The 24,397-nt window shown below is 40.0% G+C and overlaps 1 protein-coding gene across 3 annotated transcripts; it reads left to right on the top strand.

The window, feature by feature from the left end:
* Nucleotides 1–11,975: 11,975 nt before the first annotated feature.
* On the top strand, nucleotides 11,976–23,518 carry LOC131237682 (small ribosomal subunit protein RACK1-like). Of its 3 annotated transcripts, none has more exons than XM_058235582.1 (3): nucleotides 11,976–12,929; nucleotides 22,602–22,728; nucleotides 23,086–23,518. In XM_058235582.1, exons 1-2 carry the CDS (start codon nucleotides 12,087–12,089, stop codon nucleotides 22,701–22,703), a joined length of 945 nt encoding a protein of 314 aa, XP_058091565.1. In that variant the 5' UTR covers nucleotides 11,976–12,086; the 3' UTR covers nucleotides 22,704–22,728; nucleotides 23,086–23,518. The 3 variants fall into 3 exon arrangements, with proteins under 3 accessions (XP_058091565.1, XP_058091566.1, XP_058091564.1); XM_058235583.1 differs by having other exon boundaries at nucleotides 22,602–22,713; XM_058235581.1 differs by lacking the exon at nucleotides 23,086–23,518 and having other exon boundaries at nucleotides 11,977–12,929; nucleotides 22,602–22,964.
* The last annotated feature ends 879 nt before the right edge of the window (nucleotides 23,519–24,397 follow it).

The raw sequence follows: 24,397 nt of genomic DNA on the forward strand, positions 1-24,397 counted from the left end.
TGAAGGCGGCTTCTTCTTCCATAATGAGTTCTTCATACCCATCCGTGACAATCTCCCATAATTCTTCGACCCGAACAATGCCTTCATTTGGATGCACCATTTTTCATAGTTGTCCTTTGACAACTTAGGAACCTGCGGCTGGATTGTGCTAGCCATCTTTTCTATATATTTTTTTTAAAACGACTGATTTTTTTAAAAAAAGAATATAGATGAAAGAAAAAATCTGAATATTTTTTAAACAGATTTTTTTTGCTAAAATCTGATTTTTAAAACAGTTTTTTTTTTTTTTGGTAAACAGATTTTTTTGCAATTTGATTTTTTTGATAACAGATTGTTGCTGCAATCTGATTTTTGAAAAACAGATTTTTTCAATCGGTTTTTTTTTAAAGCAAATTTTTTGCTAAAAACTGTTTCTGAAAAAAAAAAAATGGACCTATGGGTTATGGGCCCACACAACTGATGTTTCAAACAAATCTGGCAAACCCAAAACCGGGAGTGCGAGACTTTCTTCTCACGGCTGATGAGGCCCAAGGATCAACGACTCTGATACCACTTGTTGGGTCTACAACCCGGCTTCTTGCTGTTGTGTAGCTGCAGCCACCGAAGAGAAAAATAGAAATTTTTAAAGAAGAAAAGAGAACTGCTGCTTTAGATTGGAATTGAATTAAAAATCGTATTACACTGCTGTCTATTTATAGGCGTTCTTATTCTGTGAAATTACTAAACTATCCCTATCTAGATTCATCCCAGGGGTAGCTAAAGAAAGAAAAAATAATGCAGAAAAATCTAAAAAGAAATCTACACAGCTAGCAATCTGATCTTAGAAAAAAAAATCTAATCTAATAGCTTGCTCATAAGATATGCACACGGTTTTGGATTTGCAAAAATCACCGTATCCAACAATCACACGTTTCAGCATGGAACACGTGCAAGATCTGAGCTTTCTATCATTTGGGAGTTTACACCTAATGGTTAGAACTTCTGCCTCAAGAAATCAAGATTGACCAACCGACAGTCTGACCATTTTACTCTTAGGCGGATCCATTGCAAAGCTTTGCAGATTAAGCTTAATCTACAACTTCATGTGTACGGGAGCCGATCATGATGTTTTGATGACATCCATTCCATCTATCGTGTGCTTCCACTCACGTTCTCTCTCTCACCCAAAAATCGGGAGCCGAAAACTCAGGTGGGCCACGCCATTTCATATCGTGCCTAAAACCTTCAAAAATCATGCGGTGAGGCCCACCCGAGTTTTCGAATGGCCTGCTTTTCAGGTGTCCATTCATCATGGTGGGGGAGTGGAATGGATGGCATATAAAAAAATGTTGGGCCCACCCAACATCTAATTCAATGGTGGGTGTCCCCATCCCACCTGATCTTGTGTTGTGGCCCACCTCAGTTTTTTTTTTCTGAATTACTAAGATAACATGAGGGGGCGAACATGATAAACGGATTAGATGCCATGTAGACATTACAGCGGGCCCCACACATTGCATTGTAGGCTAAGCTTAAGGTACAAAGTTTTGTACTGTATCGGGCCTTCCTGTGGGTCCCATTTGTTTTGTACACTGGCCCGCTTGAGACGCTTGATTTAGGCCCAGCAGATGTAAATAGCGTCGCTAACATGATGGAAAGCTTTGACCTGGCACGTGGGCCATGTTGACATGTGTGCCTTCGTGTGGGACACAGTTACCATACGTGTGGGCTTAGCAAACCACTCATTTTGTTTATTTACTTGTGGCTCACAGGTTCCCACGTAAAGCGCGTAGAACGTCTTAGTTGTGTCCAACGTATATCACCGAAGGTCCACCCGTCTGGAAGGCAGACCCGTATACAATAAAATGGACCGTTTAAATTAAATTTATTCAACGGTCCAAATAAAAATTATGTGTTATGGCCCACTGGATGAGCGTACCAACCCCTTCTTTTTGTATATGGTCATCTTTTTTGGTGGGCCATCTTATGCACCAGTAGGATGTTCCACCCACTTGCCAGGATTACACCTTTGCTGCATGTCAAGGTGCGTAGGTACAGCGCCACTGTATTGTAGTATGGTATGGTAGCAGCTTTTCACCCCAAGAATTGCATCTTAAATGGTGATCTGAACCGTTCATGTTTGGACTCGATGCGACTGGTATGGAGGATTTGTTGTTATGTATGAAGATTATTTAATGGCTTATATTTAAATTCAAGATTCAAAGGTCAGCATAGCAACAAATGCTTCTTACCATAATAGAACGTTGCCAGCGGACGTGGATTGGGTACTACCCCCACCACCTGGCTAGATACGGACGGTCCTGGCAGGGCCTCTGTAGGCCCACCTTGATTTTTTTTTTATCCACACCAACCATCCATCTTGACAGATTATTCTAGGGCATGAGCTCAAAAAGAGAGAAAAACTAAGGCTTGAGTGGACCACACCACAGTAAGCAGTAGTGACAATGACGCTCACCATTAAAACCTAAGGCCCACCATGATGTTTATTTGCTATCCAACGTGTGCATAAGGTCAGATAGACCTAAATGAAAGGAAAACATAAATATCACTTGATCCAAAATTTCTGTAGCACCGGAGAAGTTTTCAATAATAAGTATACTCCGTCACAGTGTTTTGTGTTGCAGTACACTTGAGCTTTACATCTTCCTCCTTTTTAAGCTCATGTCTTAAAATGATCCATGAAAATGTATGTACAGTATAAGTAAAAGCTATTACGCCGAGGGATTGCCACAGCCAATCTTTGATAGCCCATTATGATTTGCAGGTATAATCCTACTTCAACCATTACAAGTGTAATCTCAAAATAGGCCCATGGGCAAAAAAATAAAAAATAAATCAAATTGGCCTATAAGTTAGATGGGCTACACTAAATAAAATAATTGGGAGTGATGTCCACCGCTGATTTTGTAGGGCCCACCGAGATGATTATTTGAAATTCACTTGAACCATTAGGCGCTACAATAAATACTTAAACTTGGGGCTAAAAAAAACTTAAAAGGATAGGCATCAATGTATACACTATTTCCAATCATATGGTCCACTTAAATCACGAATGAGACTGTTTTTTTAATACACAAAATTAGATTGACTTTAGGAAACACAAAACTTAGACATAGTTTAATTCTTTTCTAAGGTAATTTCCACTTAGGTTCTTACTCTTGCTCTGGTGGTAGACTCTGAGGAGTTTTAACACCGGGTCAAGGGTTCGAGTACTCATAGGTGGTAAAATCTCACCATCACCTATGGATACCCGAACCTTTGATCGGGCGTTACAACTCCTGAGAGTCTACAACAGGAGCAAAGTAATAATTTATTTTTAAAATATGTTCACATGGGTGGTGTAATGTTTGGTTCATGATACATTTAAAATGGGGCCCACAATTTCAACAGCTTATTTGAATTATCTGTACTCACTACTCCGGTTTGCAAATTCCAAACTAATTTATTAGTGCCTGCCTATCAGCACTCCGCCAGGGTATCAAAGTTTTTTTCTTTCTTCTGCTGCGACCATCCCTGTGGGTGGAAACTATGCCTGAAAACCAGGCGACCATTTGATGTTGCCTGTCTATTTAATGGTTCATTAGGATTACTAGACCAGTGGAACTTTTTCTATATGCTTCATCCACAACCGGGCACATGATTTTGACGGTATGGATTAATGTACATGTGTTCCATTGTAGATGAGTCACCACCATTAACACGACCGGAAGAGGCAGAGCAAATGGCTCAGAGGAATATCATGATGAGAAATGCTCCAGTGATCTCAGAGCCTTATAAGCTACACTGCTCCTAGTTGCATGTGGACACTTGGTGCAATCAATTGATCTAAACGCTTCACTAGGTCCAACGTACATTTCCAGGTCTACCTTGCAAATATCACATTGATCTGACCAATACCAACCATTTCCTTTAATATGAACGGTCAAGATCATTTACACAAAAATAGATCTAATCAGCAATTTATGAATTTATTTAGTTAGAATCCATCTTGGATTGCTTATGTTTCTAAAGAATCACTTCTTTTGGGTAATCATAACTATCCAATCCATGGCTTGAAAAAACGGTGGCTATAGGAAATAAGTCCAAATCAAGAAGGATTTGATCATCTGATCAGTGCAATATTTGCATGATAATGCATGAAATGTGATCTGGACGTAATGGACAGTTCAGATCAATCAATTCGACATTCCAAATGAACTAGTACAACTAGGAATATAATAGCTAATATTGCTCATAAAGCATTGGAGCGTTTCTCCTAATGAGGAGGATCTCTAGTCCGGCCGGTTGTACCACAAGTACGGGTGTACATCAAGCTGAATCGAGTCGAACTGGGCTCAACCCAGCCTGGCCACCAGGCCAACATGTCCAGCCCGGTTAGCAATTGGGTAAGTTCGGACCAGTTTTAGACCCACGATTTGGACGACCTTAATTTTTTGACTCTACTCCATCTACTCCATAGTAAGAGCTTTAGTAGGTAACTTGAACGGCCTTAATTTTTGAGAAAAGCTTTTGTTATAGATTTTTGGGACTTTGCTCTATCTACAAATGGACCCACAATTTGGACGTGTGTGTGTGTGTAGGCCGAATCGGGCCGGGTCGAGTCGCGTTTCAGGCCAAGTCGGACCAAACTGGAACCTATCCGAACTCAGTTTCAGACTAAAGAAAATGGCCCGTCCCAACCCGAATTCAGTTCCGGGTCGGGCCGAGTCGAGTGAGTTAATCGGTCTAGCCCGGTTTTGTGTATAGCCCTAACCACAAGTTACAGTACACGCAACTAATGACTTCCAAGATATTAAATGTATATGAAATCTAACCCTTCTAATATCTTGGCCACACCATGAGGATCTTGTAGTTCAAAAATCAGCCCTATCTACCAAACATGTAAGCTGCAAAATAAAAACAACAACATATACCCATTGATAAATAGAAAGAATACATAGACTAATCAACTGGTAGATGATGTAGAGCGGGTCGCGGATAGTTACATGGCCAAGATAGATCAGGAAAGGCTCGGTCGACGACAGAAGTGATCCAAACCATCGAATCTTAAATCAGGCGTATCTTGCAATCCGGAATGAGTTATCTGACGTAAAATATATGATTTTGGGGTAGAACAAGCTACTGAAGCCAACCAACCCCACTACGCTGGGTTATGCAGCCCAGAATTGTGAAAAACCCCTAGATCGACGGTCGTTTTCATATTTTAATTTCATTTTTACTATAAATAGTAAGTTTTAGTTTGATTATAACTCTTCATCTGTCGGGCTTTAGGAGTTGTGCCCAACGTGAAAAGAGCTTAGAATAATTAGGAGAACGGTTTGGTGAAGCCAAATAGGACACTTTCTATTTTTGGCCAAAAACCTTGCACACTAGTAGACACCACGACCGTCTATAAATAGTAAGTTTACTATTTATAGTAAGTGGCGGATTCTAGGAGTTTGAGTTGTAGTTTGATTCTAATTTCTTTCTCATTGCTTGGTACCCCTATTTAAAGGGTTGTGAACTTGTTTTATTCATCAATTAATCAATTTCGAATTTCTTAGAATTTATTTCTATTTTCTGCTTTCTTTCCTCGTGGATTCAAGAAGTCTCTGTGAGGAGTCCAGAGAAGCTCCGTGAATTCGGAGTAGTTATCCTCATCACGTTCATCCCTGCGTCAGTGGATGTACCTGATTTTCTCCAAAGGTGATTCTTGTGATGGGGCCCACCTATTGGATGGATTGGATATGGCATACATTAAAGGTTGGAAGTCATCCGCTAGGTGGACTGTAACTTGTAGGCCAGACCACCTCATTTCTAGGACGTAATGGAAAGACTGCCTTTATCTTTGGGGCAGTAAAATATACATGGTGAGGTCCGCCAATGGATGGCTGGGATGTTTAGTGGGTGGGCGATCATTTCAGACTGTTGAAATGATGTCCCTACTGTAGTGCGACATGACCCCAAAATCTTCAGATAGGTCTAAGGCCATCCAATGACTGGGCCTCTTTTTCAGTTTAACATAGACCATTGATTTATTCTTCTCTTCAACCTACTATTTTTAAGCTACTGATCCAAGGGCTAAGATTATCCCATCAAGGAGAGGTACCAAGATTTATTTTTTTTCCCTACATGGTGGACATCCATCAGATAAAACCTGTATCGTTAAACCGTGTGCCCATTTGATAAACTCATGGACAGAGGACAGTATACACATCCTCCGACAAAGGATCAAATAATTCCTCTTCAGATAGATAAATATGGAAATATTGTCATTTGAATAAACTCATGGATGGAGGACGTAGAAACAAAGTACACTTGCATTTTTAGTTCACGAGCATATGTATCATGTTCTATCAATCTAAACCATTGGTTCGTAGGGACCCACTGCGGATGGACCATGCCCAAAAAATCTCCCAGTTGTAACCATGTCGATCTTCCTATTTGTAATCTTCAGATGGATAGCTTATCAAAGAAAAACACACCACCTGTCCGCATTCAAAGGTAAAAAATAAAAAATAAAAAATAAAAAACCTTTGACATGAAATTCCAGCGATAGGATTCTGGGTGGGCCCACTTAGGTGTTTGTAAGAAATCTAACCCGCCTCCATCAATTTTCGAGCTCATTTTAGGACATGCGACAAAAAATAATATAGATCCAATACTCAAATGGGCTATACTAGAGGAAACAATGAGGATTCAGTGACCACCGTTGAAATATTTATATGACCATAGAAGTTTTGTATTGGTCCAGTCAAAATGACCTTATAAAGGGTTTGGATGGCATATAAACATAAAGGTGGAGCCGAGGAAGGTTTCAACAGTAAGCATTCTCCCCCACTCTTTCATCTTGTATGGCCCACTTGAGTTTCCGATCTTCTTTCTTTTTTGGTCGCAGGGTTGAATTTCTAACGAACATTATGGTTGGCCCCACCCAAAATACTTCGGCAGGAACTTGCTACCAAAGGCCTTCCAGGAAATCCGCATCCGTAGAAAAAAAAAGGCCCATGATCGGTGGTAGGACCTTTTAATCATGGGGCCCATCCAGTCATTGAATAGTGGACCCCAGTTGTCCAAACCAAAAATCCAAGTATACTGTGCATAACTCAGGTCATGAATTTGGATATCCCTCAAAGGATGAAATGGCTGGGCCCATGGATATCATGACCTTAGTAGTATAAACATAGGCACGTAAAAAGGTCCATGGACTTTAGCAAATGGCACCTTTATATCCATTGAAGGTATGGGCCATGCCAATGATTTAGGTCGGCCGCATTGAGACTTTCGGAAAGAATAATAAAATTGTGGGACCCATGTAAAAAGTTCATGTACATCCACTGTAGTGCTTAATGGCCACTTTAGCATGTTTATTCTATAAGGAGGAAGGATCTCATACAACCATTTTTGCTAAGCTTACCACACTGCAGTGTTTCAATAAATTAAGGCTTATTAACGATTCAAGTTTTGTCATTTATTTTTGTTGTACATGCATAAAGATAAAAGCAATGATAGAGTTAACTATGATGGAGACAAGGCATCTCTCAGTAGAAATGATTGGACTGCTTAGAAGTCCCCACCGGGTTATACGTTGCATGATTTTTATATTTTACACTTATGTTTTCAGTATTCATGTTGTTGAGAGTGTTGGCGATTACGCTTGGTCCTATCTCGACAAATGAGGTAATGACTATCAAGGTCTAATTCGATGGTAGAATACATTAAAATATTTAGTAAAAGTTTTAAATTTATTAAAAAAGTATTAAATAATACATCATATATTAAATAATGTCATAAATGCTCCAAGTAGGAAAATGTTGGAATTGTAAGTAATGTATGTCATATTTCCATATGGCAATGCAATGATTGGTATGAATCAATCAGGTGACCATCATAGTGAGATCCATGTGGTTGATGGGTATACATAGTTTGTGTACTAATAAGCTAACCAAAAAAATAAAACCTTACAAAGAGTTCTACAGTGGGTGAAATCTTCACATAGCCTCTTTATTATACAAAGTTCTCGGTCACAAATCTACCACTATTACCTGTACGTTTCTTCTCATTAAAGTGTGCCGCCAAATGTAAGAGTGGTAGAAGTGGACGACTACCTAATTCAGTAACCCATACAGATGAGGGTCAATCAAAGTACAGATTTTAAAATTCATTATATTCTCTAGATTGATGCTAGTATAGAACTTTAAATCCGGATACGACTTTACTACAAATACTTGATAACCACTTCCGCAAATAATCATTTTTGTATAAGCAAATGACAAACAACCCAAAGCTAGCGCTATACAAATTCGTCACATGAACATGCAAATTGCTCCTGTTTGGATTTGCTTTTGGCAAGGGAGAATGCTAACAGGAATGGTCGTGATCAGTCCTTACTGGACCGCGACCATCCTTATATGGGCATTGCAGAAGCCCACCCAAGCCCAAGCCCAAAAAATTGTCTAGGCTTGAGATCACTCGACCCGAAAATTGATAAATTTCTAATTTCCCACTTAAATGTTCCTAAGTACATTAATAAAGTGAACTGCACGTGCACAAAGAAATAGACACTCAAAGGAATGAAATCAATTGAAATCAACTGTATATATTCAAAGTGCATAGGTCATCAGATCAAGAATTAGAATAATATATTTATACGATACAAGATATGTACATATGAATTTGGATCAAGGCCAGCTCAAAAAATCAATCACACATGTATGCTGGGCCCAGCTTACCAGCCAGACTAATAGATCGAAGCCCTGTCCATTATCAACACGAGCCGGACCCGTTTACTCGTGTTCTAGGTGTGGTATGTATAGTGGGCCGGATCACGGTCGTACATTGGGCTTTCTGTCAGATCTGTGCATTGAAACAATTTGTAGGACTTGCAGAAATATTGGACATGCAGCACAATGATCAAGTAGTCCGACCTGTTCATTCATCTGTTACTTGGACGGTCATGGATGCTCACTAAGTTTTGATTAGACTGCCCAGATTTTCTGGATCATAGCTCATCTCCAGTGAGTAGGGAAGCAGATTGCCTGCAACCTGGCGCCAGGAAGTTCATGCGCTAGATTGGGCCCACTGTGATGTTTGTGAGAAATCCACTCCGTTCATCTGTTTTTCAACTCATGTTAGAAAATGACCCAAAAATGAGGTAGTTCCAAAACTCAAGTAGGCCAGAAGACTGGAAACAGTGGGGGATTAAACGCCTGCTGTTGAAACATCTGTAGCAACACAATGCTTTGAGCTCATCCCAGTTGGGAATGACCTTATGAACTATTTGAATGGCATATAAACATCACGGTAGACCCCAGGGAAGGTTTCAATGGTAAGTAGTTCCCTCCCCACTTTTTTTCCTGTTGTGTGGCCCACTTTAGTTGGATCTGCTTCATTTCGGGGCTCACGTTCTAATATGAGCTGGAAAAATAGATGAACGGGGTAGATTTCTCACAAACATCATTGTGGACCCCTCAGCAGTCGCAGGCAATCCCCATCCAGTGTGTAGGGCTGTGAATTGGCTGGCTTGCCCATCTGGTAGGGCTTAGTGTGAAATATTAGGCCCATGGGTTGGGCCCAGACCTAAGCTTTTACCACTTTCGTTTACCAGGTCGGGGTTGTCATGCACAAGGCCCAGATGGGCAGGCTAGGGTTGGACAGACTTCTGCCTAGCTTGAGCCCAGCCCATTGAAAGGCCCAACAAATGAGACCTTGTGTTTTTAATGAAATATATTTAGGGCTGTTCACGACTAGCTCAAATAACTCGCTGGATTCAACTCGAGTCAGCTCGAATTGACTTGGCTTGAATGGCTAACTTGGGCCGAGTCAAGCTTATATTTTGTAGCTCGAGTTGAGTTTGAGCCAAGTTCAACCAGAGTCATTTCAACCAAACTTGACTTGAACTCGACTAGAGTGCAACTCGGGCGGGTTAGGTTGGGTTATATTCCATAAAAGGTTGAGCTGCCCAAGGGCTTGGAGTGGCCCACATGAATCATGGATTGAGAGCTAAACAAGGCACGTCCTGCAAGATGGTCAGCATGGATGTTATTGACATCTTATGGTGGGCTCTACATAAGTTGTTTATATTGTAATATAGTGCTAACATATAGTATTTACAAACTTCCTTAGCAAGGTCTCCCAACCTTCTAAATGACACATGTGATGACTTATCTTTGATCTGAACCGTCCATGCATTCATACAACTAGGAGCCAAGTCCAATCAATGACTTTAAAAAAATCAATCTAAATTGCATGGAGAGAAAAAAGAAGTCAAAACATCCATTCAATAAATCTCACTTCGTATTATTTCTATTCCAAATTAACACTTTGGTTTGATTACTCTAACCATAGCTTATAATACCAGTTAGTTATAATTGAAAGGGTTGGATCATCTAATTAGCATGATTTTTTCACCATTCACTAATGAATAAACGATCCTGATTAATGATTGGGACATTGGTAACATCTATAAAGGTCTGAAGGATAGCAAAGCTTGTGTGTGGCAAACATTCTTAAACCCTTTATATGGCACATAAGGTGACCCATCATTGATATGAACCATTGATTTGTTCATATGACAAGGAGCAAGCCAAAATCATCCCAATCAAGTGATCCGAACCCTTGAATGGGTCTAAATTATTATAACTATCCATGGCCTAAGATGAATAAAGAAAGAGATTAAAATAATAATAATAATAATAATAATAATCAAAGATTTCACCTAATACTTTTGATAGAAAAACCAACATGATTTATTTTATACGTTTTAGTTCCAAGAGAAAATGAATCAGATCCTTTTAGACTTAGGTTATGTTTGATTTTCTCAGGACCTATGTTTATTTGACTCTTACTTTTTCGAAGGAGGCTGCCAAATATATGGGGGCCCACCATAATGTATGTGAATTATGCATACAGTCCATCTATCATGGCAACTGATTTTAGGACATGAGCTAAAAAATAAGGCAGATTCAAAGTTCAAGTGGACCACGCCATAATAAAAATATAATCGAACACTTACCGTTAAAAACTTTTCGGGGCCACTGTTTACTTTAGTGTGTGGCACGTGAAGTTGGATTTTTCTCATTTTTCAGCTCATGCCTCAGAATGCTATGGTAAAATAGATGGAAGATGTAGATATGTCATATACATGATAGTAGGGTTCACAAATTTACGTAAGTCATTTTGGATCGTTTTTCAAGAAAGAAATACCTTATTCTGTGTGAAATTGTAATAATGGAGTATTTAGAGGTATTTACCCTACATTTGAAAAATTAAACAGAACTTTAAGGAATGATGGAAGGAAATAAAAAGAAAATATTTGATAAAAAATCAAAATAAATAATCAATGAAAATATATGAGTGGAAGAACTCAGATTCCACGACTCATATGGTTCGAGTCATGAGTGCTACTTTTAAAATCACGATACCATAAATGAGATCAAGACGATGATTGGACCTATTTTGACTTAATAGTCTTCAGATTTCCTCCATGTTGTGGGCCCATTCATATTCACCTCAAGAGCCAAAATTGAGGCAGAACCTAAGCTCATCTGAGCTGCAATCTGTAAATAAAATCATGCATAAAGCCATTAAAATCACCCAATCCATCCACCTGAGGTTTGAATGGCTTAATTTTTTCATTATACATCATCCCAGCAAAGCTCATCTTATAAATGGATTGGATGGCACATGAAAAACACGGTGGCCCCACATATTCTCAAAGTTATAATGGTGCCGATTTCAATTATTTCTGTGGTGTGACCCACTGTATCCAGATTAGTGCGATTTTTATTAAATAAGTGATGAACTTGATGGGAGACACCTTATGGACGGAGTGGATGTGGGCCTACATCCCATGGACTCACACATGTAAGCTTTTTCTACAATAGTTGTAGAAAAACCGGACTTTTTACTCCCAAACAAGAAACGAAATGCCCAGCCAGTCCTCAAAACCCTAGAATTATAAATCCCTGTCCCTCCCGCAATCGGCCGCCTTCCTTCTTCCCTTCCGACGCTTCCTCAGAGAGAGAGAGAGAGAGAGAGAGAGAGAGGTATAACCAGATCGAATTCCTATTTCTTCAGCATCATTTCCATCGTCTAATCGCCCAACAATGGCTGAAACCCTAGTCCTTCGCGGCTCGATGAAGGGCCACAGCGACATGGTCACTGCCATCGCGACGCCGATCGACAACTCCGACATGATCGTCTCTTCCTCCCGCGACAAATCGGTTCTTGTCTGGCATCTCACGAAAGAGGAACCCACCTACGGCGTACCCCGCCGTCGCCTCACCGGCCATTCTCATTTCGTCCAGGACGTTGTTCTCTCATCCGACGGTCAGTTCGCCCTCTCCGGCTCTTGGGACTCAGAGCTCCGTCTCTGGGATCTCAACACCGGCGTCACTACCCGCCGCTTCGTCGGCCACACCAAGGACGTTCTCTCCGTCGCCTTCTCCATCGACAACCGTCAGATCGTCTCCGCCTCCCGCGATAAGACCATCAAGCTCTGGAACACTCTCGGCGAGTGCAAATACACCATCCAGGATGGCGACAGCCACACCAACTGGGTCAGCTGCGTCCGCTTCAGTCCCAATACTTTCCAACCCACCATCGTGTCCGGATCGTGGGACCGAACTGTCAAGGTCTGGAATCTCACCAACTGCAAGCTGAGGTGCACGCTCGCTGGCCATGGCGGGTATGTGAACACGGTCGCGGTCTCGCCCGACGGGTCGCTGTGTGCGAGCGGTGGGAAGGACGGGGTGACGCTGCTGTGGGATCTGGCAGAGGGGAAGAAGCTGTATTCATTGGATGCGGGCGGTATCATCCATGCACTGTGTTTCAGCCCAAATCGTTATTGGCTGTGTGCTGCCACGCAGGAGAGCGTGAAGATCTGGGATCTAGAGACAAAGAGCATCGTACAGGATCTAAAGCCAGACGTGACGGCTGGGAAGAATCAGGTATATTTTTTTTTTCTTTTACTTTGGTTTTGGTTTTGGAATTATTGGCTTTGGAAATGCGATGTCTTAGTTATTTATTTATTTTATTTGGGCTGTTGGGCTTTGCAAAGTTGATGCATTTTAGGTTTTTTAATTCTGGTTTTGGTAATATGGTATCTTATCGATTCTGGTTGTTGGGTTTTGACGAACAATTGACTATTCTGGGCTTCCGTTGGTGAGTCCAAATGCGACATGTTCTTCATAGTTGAATGCTATTTCATCTGGGAAGTTCTCTTGTTTCTGTAAGACTAGGGGCCTGTTTGGATGCCTGTAAGTTCTTTTAAGTTGTAAGAAGTCACTTACAGGTGAAAGTTACTTACGGGTAACCTGTTTGGATGTAAGTTGTAAGTCACTTACAGGTAAGTTAGTTTTTTTGTTTGGATGACCTGTAAGTTACTTACAGGTAGAAAGCTGAATATTCACATCGAGCAAGCTTAGATTGGGGAATCATTCTAAAATGTTATAATCATATACAAAAAAAAACGTGGGATCAAATATATTATTTTGTCAAGCCCATCAAGATGAATATTTGAGATAATTATTAAGCTAAACCAATCATCAAGTGGGCTATAAAAGTAGGCCCACGAATTCAAAATATCTATAATATGGTGTAATAACTCAGTTTAAGCATTGAGAATAAACTTAAAAACATTAATAGAAAATCTACTAATTAAATTACATTACCAATGTCTTCTTTAACTATAGAAATTACATTTAAAACTTTTCACTTGGGAATCATCCTCTTCAACCATTCATTCCTTTGAATAGGACTTATTCCAAAGTGTAGATCAATGACCCACATTAAACTGAAGAAATGCTATCCATGGTCAGCCCTACTGCGGCCTATTCATCTGGATTGCTGAACCATGGCTCCAGTTATAGAAATCAAGAATCAAATGTACTGTGGATATTTGTAGTTGAACAGTTATTAATGATCAAGTGAAGAATTGGGACATGGTCCATCCATAGTGGGTCCATTTGAACAATGGCCTTGGTTGCAAGGGCCATAAGAATATGTAGGATTTATGTACCAGATACATGATGGATTCATAGTTTTCTGATCCAGGCCACTTGTCCATATAAGGGAATTGTAGTTGTTGGCCAATGAAAACTTACACTGTAAGCATACGTCCCACCAATCAAATCTCAATGGGCTTCTAATATAAATGGAAATGCTCCACAATCCATGCAAACTAGAAAATTCAAACCATCTAGAAATGTCAAGCAAGGTGGGCCTAAAATCCCTAATGGAGAAACTGCAGCATATTTTAACATGCCATTTCTTCCTCCGTGAAAAACTTGGCAACACATGCAAGTTGGGCCTAAAATCCCTGATGGAGAAACGGTTGGGCGGAGTGGATATATAATACATCATCAAGGTGGGCCCACGACAGGGGTAACACCCACTACCGTGTTACCAGTAATGCAATCAGACTGCGTACTAAGTTGTTGTTATACTTTTTTTTATACTAAGTAAATTTAGTTGGGCCCACTGTAAACGTATACAGTTTATCCAATCCATCCATCCATTTTTTCATCTAGATGTAGACTTTGAGCCATAAATTTAAGAATATCCAAAGCTCAAGTGGACCATACCACAGGAAACAGTGGAAATACTGATTTGGATCGTTGAAACCTTTCTAGTGCCCATAGAGATCTTTATTTGTCATCCAACATGTTCATAAGATCATAAACACCTGGATGAAGGGAAAAAAATAAAATCATCTTGATCCATAACTTCTGTGGGCCCCCAAAAAATTTCAACGGTATACACTCAATTCACACTATTTCCTATGTTGCGGTTCACTTGATCTTTGGATATAGCTAATTTTTAGGATCATGTATTAAAATGGATGGACAGTGTGGATCAAATACATATATCATGGTGGATCCCACAGAGTTTACGCATTACTCGGCACGCGATCCCTTCCGTTTTCAAAGGAGAAAAAAAGGTAGATGAAACCCTACCGTTTTAGGAGGAGAAGAGATGGAAGGCGGTAACTGCAGCGAGAGATTGCAGAGATGGAGGGAAATTGCCGTTTTTAATGGCTGGTGCTTCTTCTTCATTGGCTAGAGGTTCACGGCTATAATGGTGGTTGGTGGGTTGGTGCGTTTCTCCCTCTTTGCCTCTTTTTAAAAATCTAACCGTTGAGCCTGTAAGTGACTCATAGGGAAGTGATTTCCCACCCCCATTCCCCTGCAGTTTTTTTATAGAATTGCCTGTAAGTGACTTACAGGTTGTAAGTTACTTACAGGTGATTTTTCTCCCCCAAACACCACCTGTAAGTGACTTCCCTGTAAATCACTTCCCACTTACCCAACTTACAGGCATCCAAACAGGCCCTAGAGGACTGTTGCTATTCTGGATTTTCTATTTGCATTATTGGTTGCATATACTATTTTTGAATTGGAATGATGATTTTGGTTCTAATTTGTATTTGGGTATGTTTTAAATGCTTGTGCCATTTTATTATAGTTATATTCAACTGTCCAAAAGGGGAAAATATGCATGCTTTGAGCTCATGGTAAAATATACACATTAGCCCTAAGAGTGGTAAACAGCGATCCTAGTTTCAAGTGGTTAGTTGATGTCAGCTAAGTGGGACAACCCCATCCAAGTGCTTGGGCAACAAGCAGATGCGGGGGGGTGAGCACCTCTGGCAACCATATTTCATCCTTGGCACTGTCGATTGTTAGAATAAAGCTCGATGTGCTGGTTGAATTGGGCCAATTATATATATATATATATTTTTTTTTCATGATTTTAGGAATTTCCCATAGGACTTCATTAGAGAAATCTGAACTTCTTGACATTTTCAGTAGCCATGTTGATAAAAGCATAATAAAGGGCATATGGCATTCAATAGATCATGATGACAGCTTTATGAATTAGCGGGGCATGCACATGTGGTTTGACTAACAGTGTTTTGTAATTTATGTTTATGTCTCACAGGTGGTTTAGAGTTAGAGATGGGGTGTGGTTGTGGCTAGAGGCTGCATATAGGTTAAGTTTGATATTGAAATAAGTCTGAGGGGAACTGGGATTTTAAGGGCGGCAAAGTATGGTTACATAGTAGCTTTGGTTGGGTGTGGAGATGGTCTATGGCTTAGGGTGAATAGTACTGTTGGGATTCAGGGTTTACAGGGCCTGCAGCTGGTGTGGGCACAAGATAGGGGTGGCAATGGGCCCTGCAGCCCAGCCCTTGGCCCTTTTAGGAGCTCCTACCGGGTCAATGATGATTGTTTTGGACTGGTCCGGCCTGGCACATTGGTTCAGTCTAGTCATCAAGTGACCATTGTTATTCACAAAGAATGGATGGTTTGAGGACACTTTTAGTAGTTCCCATTTAACTTACTCATGTAGCTCAAAGACACTCCTTGGATTCATGGATCATGATACTGCAAATTGTTTGTATGGGACGTGAATAGAGGACAGTGGCATATATATATATATATATATATATATATATATATATATATATATATATATATATATATATATATATATATATATATATATCCAAAATTGGGCTTTTTTGAAACCTTTGATCATTTAACTTTTTCCTTTATAGGGCTGGTCTTTTCAGCTCAATTAGGGCTAGGTCAGGGCTAAGGGAATCATGGCAGGGTTAGGGCTGATCCCAGCCTGGCCTGGCCTTAGCTCAATCCATTGTCACCCCTAGTTCAAGATTAGGGTTGTAGATATGATTTAGGTAGATTGGGGTTGGATTTGGTGTCTTTTGGTTATGGGACAAATTTGGATGAAGGAAAATAGGAATTTTTGTTCCCAGGATATCTTGGCCTGGTACCAAAGTGATGAAACCCCAATATGAAAAATGAATCTAAAGTTATGTTTCCTGATCTTGATCCGGAAATCTTTGAAACTTCACATTCGTGGCAGATTTTCATGGATTGTGGAAGTAACACATGCATAACATGGGGACAAAAGCGACTAGTGCTGAAATTATGAAGCACACATGCTAGAGGAGCAACAAATGTTGAGAAATCAAGATAACTCTTTTATATTCATTCATTCATCATTCATCCCTACGTATAGCTATATATTTATAGCCTTGTACAATAATCATGATTCATTTAATTGATTCAAGCCTAAGACGTAACATATATTTGTTTATTTAATAAGGAAACAAGAAACAAATTTCAGTTGGTCCATAAAAGAACCTTTTTGAAAATCTCTAGAAATTAGCTAGCAAAGAATCCGTTAATGGGAGCAATTCATTCCTCTTTTGCTAGAGGATTGTGGGAGCAATTCTTTGATACTCTCAAAGTACGGATGGTGGGTGTTGCCGGGAACCATCAAAAGCCTCTTCCTAACCTGGCATGGCACTGGTGTTGGGAAGAAAAGGGAGGATGATTTGTTGGCTACATCTTCTAGCACGTATTTGGGCTTTATGGGAGGAAAGGAATAATCAGTATTCAATAATCAGATTGGGCTGGTGTCCGAGGTCTTTAGAAGGGCAAAATTAGATGTAATGAGTTGGGCATCAAGTATAAAGTCTCTTGCTGAGTGTCCCCTTTCTTTCTTGTCTTTGTCTTTTTTGTTGTAATATGGCACATATATCATCTATGGTTTGTTCTGTCTTTTCTTTCAATAAAATCTTCATTGCCTTTAACCATTCATTGGCCAAGTGAGTTTTTATTGAGGAAGTCTAATATGTGGTTTTGGATGTGGGTAGATATAACTCCTTGGGTCAGATTTCTCTATGGCGTTCTTTCAATATCATAAAAGAGAACTTCATGTGCTTCATGAAGGAATTTCATGACAGAGCTATCTTAAGGGTCTTGATGCTACATTTATTTCTTCGATCCCTAGGATTAAAGACCCTTCGAATATTAAAAGCTTATTATAGACCTATAAGCTTGATTGGATGTGCATACAAGATTCTTGCTAGGATGCAATTCAAGAAGTTAAAGTGAGTTCCTTTTTAAGGCACATTTGTGAAGAAAGGACAAATTTTAGATGGAATTCTAGTGGCTAATGGAGCCATTGATTGTGGAATTAAGAGCAGGGAGGTGTAGTGCAAGGTGGACATGGAAGTGTATGACCATGTTGACTGGGATTTTTTGTTCTATCTTCTCCATAGGATGGGCTTGGTAGAAGATGAGTGTCCTGGATTAGAGAATGCATCAATACGGACTCATTCTGCATTTTAGTACATGGTTCCCCTGTGGTTTTCGCAAGCTTGGAGAGTTACCGTCATGATTATTTACGATTGTGGTTCAAGGATTGAGTGTAGTTATGACCAAGGTGTCTGATCTTGGATTGGCAAGAGGGTTTGGGTTTGTATATTGGACATGAAAGATATTGTCATTATTTACAGTTGTGGTTGAAGCATTGAATTTATTTATGATCAAGGTGTATGATCTTGGATTGGTGAGAGGATTTGGGTTGGTATATTGGACATGAAGATATCTCAGCTCTAATTCGAGGACAATACACTTATTCTATTTAAGGCTTTTAGGAATAAATTGAGATACATTATAGGAGTCTTGACATGCGGCGTCTCTCAGCTCCCAAAAAAATACATTGGTCCTCCCGCTGGGGGTAATGCTAATGCCCTTCTTTTTGGGATCCGGTCGCTAAAAGAATGGAGAAGACATTGGCAAAGTAGAAGGAATTACATCTCTTTGAAGGGGTAGAATATGCCTCCTAAAAGCCCCCTTCTTGAACCTCTTAGTTTACTACCTCTCCCTCTCCAAGATGCCAATTGCAGTTGCTAAGAAAGTTGAAAAAAGATTCAAAGAGACTTGGTTTGGGAAGGTTAGGACTCTGGCTATAAATTTCATAGGTTAGGACTCTGGCTATAAATTTCATCTCTTTAATTGGGTTGAGGTGCAAAAAGTTGAAGGTGGTCTTGGGATGAGAAGGATAAAGAAAAAAAAGGCTCTTCCTTGTAAATGGTGGTGCCAGTTTGGATGGTTTTCCAAATACAATTGTGCAATTAATTTTGTTGGGTTTAATGTATTCGAGAAAAAGATAGGCTCTTGCTTGAAGAAGAATCCTGTTGCATTGTTGGTAATGGATCTAAATCTGATTTTGGAAGGATTTGTAGGTTGGGGATCCTCCGTTGGCTGTCTTTCTTGCTTTAGTCTCTTTAGCATTAAATAAAGAGGCAAAATGGTGGATTCTTATTGGTTCTTGCATTTGGAAGGTTTCTCTTTGCAGAAATCTGAATGATGATTCGTGAGGACTTTAGAGATTTTGCTACTCCCATGGGGGCATTATTCTTGGGGTTAGCATTGACATCTTGGAAGGGGATGAAAGTGTTGCAAGTGGGTATGTGATTCCGAGTATGTTATTGTCCAAGCAATGTGATTCTAGGTACACCTCATTTCACTTCTTGGGATTAGCAGACGATTTTCTTCCGAATTGTTATTACGCTATGTGGTATACCCACGTGCTCAGATTCGGAGAGTTCCCATTCCTCTCAGGGTCCAGGTTTTTGCATGGACTGCCACTGCCACCAAGATCTTAACTGTTGACAACTTTAAAAAGAGGAATATGGCATTTGCCAATACATGTGTTATGCATGTGTATGGATAATGAGGAACCGACTGACTGCATATTCTTCCACTGTCAGGCTGTGAGAGTCATTTGAGACCTTTTTTTCTTTTATATTTTTTTGAGCTAGTGAGTCGAATGGGCGGTGGAGGGGCGATGTTCACGTATGCAATCATGTGTGGCATTTGGATGGAGAGGAATGCTAAAATATTTGGCTACAAGTCCTCATGAAGTTCTGTATTGTCTCACTGATTTTAGGGTGGTGTGCTCTCCGAATTTTCAGAGATCTCTTTTGAATCCCTAGGAAGGGACTGGGAAGTTGTATTTGGGTAATCTGGTCCAGAGTTGTGGCCTTGCTGTTTCTGTGGTTGTCTTTTGGGTGCTCTGGAGTGATGATGGATCACCTTCCACTGCCTGCTACGTTTGTTGTTCTGTTTTGGATGCTCTCAAGTGACGTTAGGGTCACCTTCCACTTGCTGCTGGTATTGTTGTTTTCTTTTCTTCTCTTTCTAATGAAGTTGTTGCCTTCTTAAGAGAAGAAATGATCCAAAGATATCCTGACTACAAATAGCACCCGAAGAGTTCAACTCCAACTAAAATCTGTGTGCGCTGGCCAGTTAGAACTTAAATGAAGTTGTATGGCACGGGAATGTCATATGAGTCATCATTTAATACAATTATATGGCTATGACTACTGTATGATTGTATATGGACATCAGTTTCAAGCGGACTTGTGAAATCATTCAATTGTCTAGTTTGTTGATTTTTCTTCAAATCTGGCATCGGAGCATGAGTCAGATCTTGATACGCAGTCCAAGCCACAATATGCACCTTGATGAGGTGTCAGATGGTCCATATCTTTGATCAGCACCATTGAATGGATCTAATCTTTGTTCGGCCAAAACATGTGCGGCTTGGGTGCTTCTTTTGATTGAACTTGTCTATCTCTGCAGCTTTACACCTCATCATGCAACCTTTTGGGTGCCCTAAATTCATTCTCGCGGGGGGTGGGGCATCCTCTATTCATAAGGATGTATACAAAGCCTGACCAGCTAATGGAATAATTTTTAACCAGCTTTGGGAGTATTTATACAAACCATAGGATTTAGAAGGACTTTGTACCAGTTGTATAATGCTGGAGATCCATTTGTCTTACATTCATGCCTTGATGAGCATATATGACCCATTGCTTCTTTCGGGGTTCATATACAACTGTACATCTAAGCATCAATCTTTTGGGTGCCTTAGATTCATGAGTAAAGGGCATATGCGAGCCATATGACATCCTCTATTCATATGGACATGGACAAAGCAACTTTCTAATATATTAAAATTTATCAAGATTTTGGAGTCTCTATACAAACTGTAGGGGCTAGAGGGACTTTGTACCAAGTTGTATAGCCCTTGGAATCCTCATACGGTTGTGTACAATGACACCCAGATGGTATGTGAGAGTTACAGAATATATCTTTCTAGTCTTTTTTTTTCTGAAAGATGAAATATTATTAAGGCCAAGGGTCACAAAAACAGAAACAGAGGACAACGATAGGAACAAAGACCCAGACAAAGAAAGAGAAACACTTCTTCTTAGTCTTTGTTAGCTGTTTTTATATATAGCTTCAGAAACACTTCTTTTTATGAACCAGTAGGATTGTTTTTAAGGTTTTCTTATATTAAATAAGTCACCAATAGGAATGCCTTCTTTATTTTTAGCATTAAAATCAGGGGAATTTTTTATTTTTTTATTTGTAGAAACCCATATAAGATAACCATTACTTATAATGCTATGATGATGAATGATTGAATGAAAAACAAGTCTGCTTTGAAGTTTCCAGTATATGTTGCTTTCTTTTAGCATCTGTTGTTCCCCTATTTGCTGATTATCATAGCATGTGTCGCTTTATCTTTTATGGTGGGTCGATTTTCAACTTGTGAAAGATCTTCTTGGTGCTCAGATCATCTGAGCAGGATTGTAATCAAGTAAAAAATCTGCTCGTTTGATTGAATATTGGACTTGTTACTGATACATTTGGAGTGGATGCTTAATGTGTGCCAAGTCGTGGGGGGGTTTAAAAGGCAGGAAATGCCAGCCTGCTTGGTGCATTGTATATCCTAATGCTGCTTAAGATGTCTAGTCAGCAGGCATATGTAAGCCCTCTGGTTTGAGGGCATGTCGTTTTGAGTTTATATGTCAGTGATGTCATTTTGTTATAAAAACGTGGGACACATGCTCTTAAGCAATGATCACCTGCGGACAGTTGAAGCCTGCTTAACAAACTTGTTTCACATGTTGCATATCCAAGCCATGCAAAAGGTGTGCTGCCAAAGATCTATTGGGACAAAAAATGAGGCTGGTCTACTCATCAGGTGAACCACAAGAATATGTTGAGTCAGACGTCCGCAAGTCTGATTGGAACCTACACAGAGTGGCCCACCTGGTGAATAGATTTCCATGTGGTGGGCCTCCCTTTTCCATGGTTTGGATTCGCATATATACGATATGCTTGGCATGTGATACAGGTTATATGTTCGGGTAACCTGCAACTGGTTGTAGGTGATCATTACTCCACTTTTTCTATCCTGCAGTAGTAGCTGCGCTCTTTTCCATTGGTCTGTTTAAGGTACTGAAGTGTTATTTTTATTATATATTGATGTTTGCATATAACATTACTTGATTGCATTCCTGTATTTTTCCTAAGGAATTAAAGGGTTCTACTCATCAGCAAAAACTGCAGTTTGGCGGGTATGGTAGCCATGGGGTCCATGGTTGCTAATCCAAATGGCCCTTATAAGGATGGGGGATGCCCCAGAAGTATCTAAAGATTAGAAGAATGTGAACTCTTCCATTTTGGGCCTATTTTTGTGTTGAATGCCAACCATTGTTTCCTCAATTTTCCAATTGTGTGCCGCCGATTTGCTGTGCTGGGATTTTCTAATTGGAAAAAATTTCAGCACATATCCACCATCCACACTGTTGCGAATCCAGATAAATGGACCATGGGCCCCAAGCAATGCTGACCACATAATTCCTGTTTTTCATATCCATTGCAAACTACAGTGCAGTTTTGTTGTGAAAAGATCTAACTTCATTTAATCGATTGTGCTCACAGATGGTGTACTGCACAAGCCTGAGTTGGAGTTCAGACGGAAGCACCCTCTTTACAGGTTACACCGATGGTACCATCTGGGTTTGGGGGATCGGTCGCTACTAGGCACGGCTAGGTCAGAGATATCAAGGTTTTTATTGGTTTATCGATTATCTCAAGGAGGATTCCATCAAAGTTTTTTGTTAGTGTTCTTACTTACAGAGGCACATATGTGATTTGCTTTTTGAAAGATTTTGTTCTGAGAAAATTTTAATGATCATGTTTGCTTTTGAAAATGACTCTGCTTGCTTCATCATTATCCTTTCAATTAATATCATCTTTATCAGGCAGCCTCCACCCTCTTCGAGGTGGTGGGCTGCTCTTCTATTTGGCCTTGCATTGTCGATGTTGATTCCAAAATGCAAACTGTTGTAGACGAAGTCACTAAGTTCTTGTCCTCATTATTATTATTATTATTTTAAATTTGGTTTTATTACATGAATATCAGCTGCTGGTGAGAGTGGTTCCCCATATGCAGCGGCTAAACTCTGGGCCCAATTGCCTTTGAGGCAATTACCTTGTTTGGAAGCTGGCAAGCACGACCGGACCAGACGGCTTTGAATGGCTCTAGATGGGGAGCTGATTGGGTCATCACCTTGGTGATTTTCTTAAGTTTGGAATGGAGGAAAGGGTGTCTGTGGCCCACCTGTGAGCCATTGCATAACTGATGTGCCTTTTGATGGTTGTTGCCCGCTTTTGTTTTTGTTTTTGGTTTTATGGCTTTTTAGTAGTCTTTTTTTCTTTTTCTTTTAATTTTTTGGTTTGGTTTTTGAAGATTAGAATTTGAAACTTGGCTGATAGGAGGCGGTAATTCTTTTCCTTGTATTTTTTATTTTTATTTTTTTGAATTTGAAAGCAGAGTAGATGGTATTCTCAATCAAGAGCAAGGTAGTATCATTCCAAACGTCTCTCAGGTAACCAAAACTGATTTCCAAATCATAATTCAGATTTAGAGCTGTTCATCAAGTATGGTGCTGGATGGATGGATGGAAAAGTAATTAGGGTTGTTCAGCATCATGGATTCAGATTTTGAGTCGAGTTCTTGATTTGCAAACATGGATTTTGACTTTTATGGGCTGCCATACTGTTTAGTTCTGAACAGTTATCTTGTTATTGTCAATCCATTTTAGATTTGATTCCTAGATTTTAGATTCCGGGGTGTGACTGTTGGGAGATCGGCATCATGGATTCAGATGGTCCCACCGGATGGAACGGACAAGTCTGTCCATTGAGTCTCTTACATGATGACCCAAAGTGGGACCAACAGACCATCCGAGGATCAATCCACTGCTCCCCTCAGCAATAAAACACTCAGCTGGTGGGTCCCAACAAGCATCAGTTGTACCAGAAAAAAAAAAAAAAGCGTTAATAATCCTGACCACCAATTGGGGGACTCGGGGTCATTCCAGGCCATATGCACTGTTTGAAGAGAGGACCACCTTCCTGCAACCTCATGCGCTGTAAGGCTCAGACACCCATATTTGAAGTCCATACAAGCCTGGGGAATATATTTATCTTCATCAGACCATTTTTGCATCTTACTTGGGATGGATAGCAATAATCTTTCTATGGACCGTTGGGATTTTATATTGTTCTCACTTAAAATCCAATCCAGATCAAACTTTCTATTTGAGTGTGAGATCCGAGCGCTCTCATCCCGTGGTAAGATACATACACCATCTCCTTAGTAAAGCCCAAACGACACCCAAACCAAACTCAATTTAAATTTCTGAAAGCAGATGATAAAATGCTACTACTGA

Source organism: Magnolia sinica, chromosome 2, assembly GCF_029962835.1.
Source record: "Magnolia sinica isolate HGM2019 chromosome 2, MsV1, whole genome shotgun sequence".
Taxonomy (NCBI): domain Eukaryota; kingdom Viridiplantae; phylum Streptophyta; class Magnoliopsida; order Magnoliales; family Magnoliaceae; genus Magnolia; species Magnolia sinica.

Coding starts and splice junctions, on each gene's coding strand:
- LOC131237682 (XM_058235582.1), top strand. CDS start 12,087: ATGGCTGAAACCCTAGTCCTTCGCGGCTCGATGAAGGGCCACAGCGAC. Junction 12,930..22,601: donor TGACGGCTGGGAAGAATCAG/GTATATTTTTTT, acceptor TTGTGCTCACAG/ATGGTGTACTGCACAAGCCT.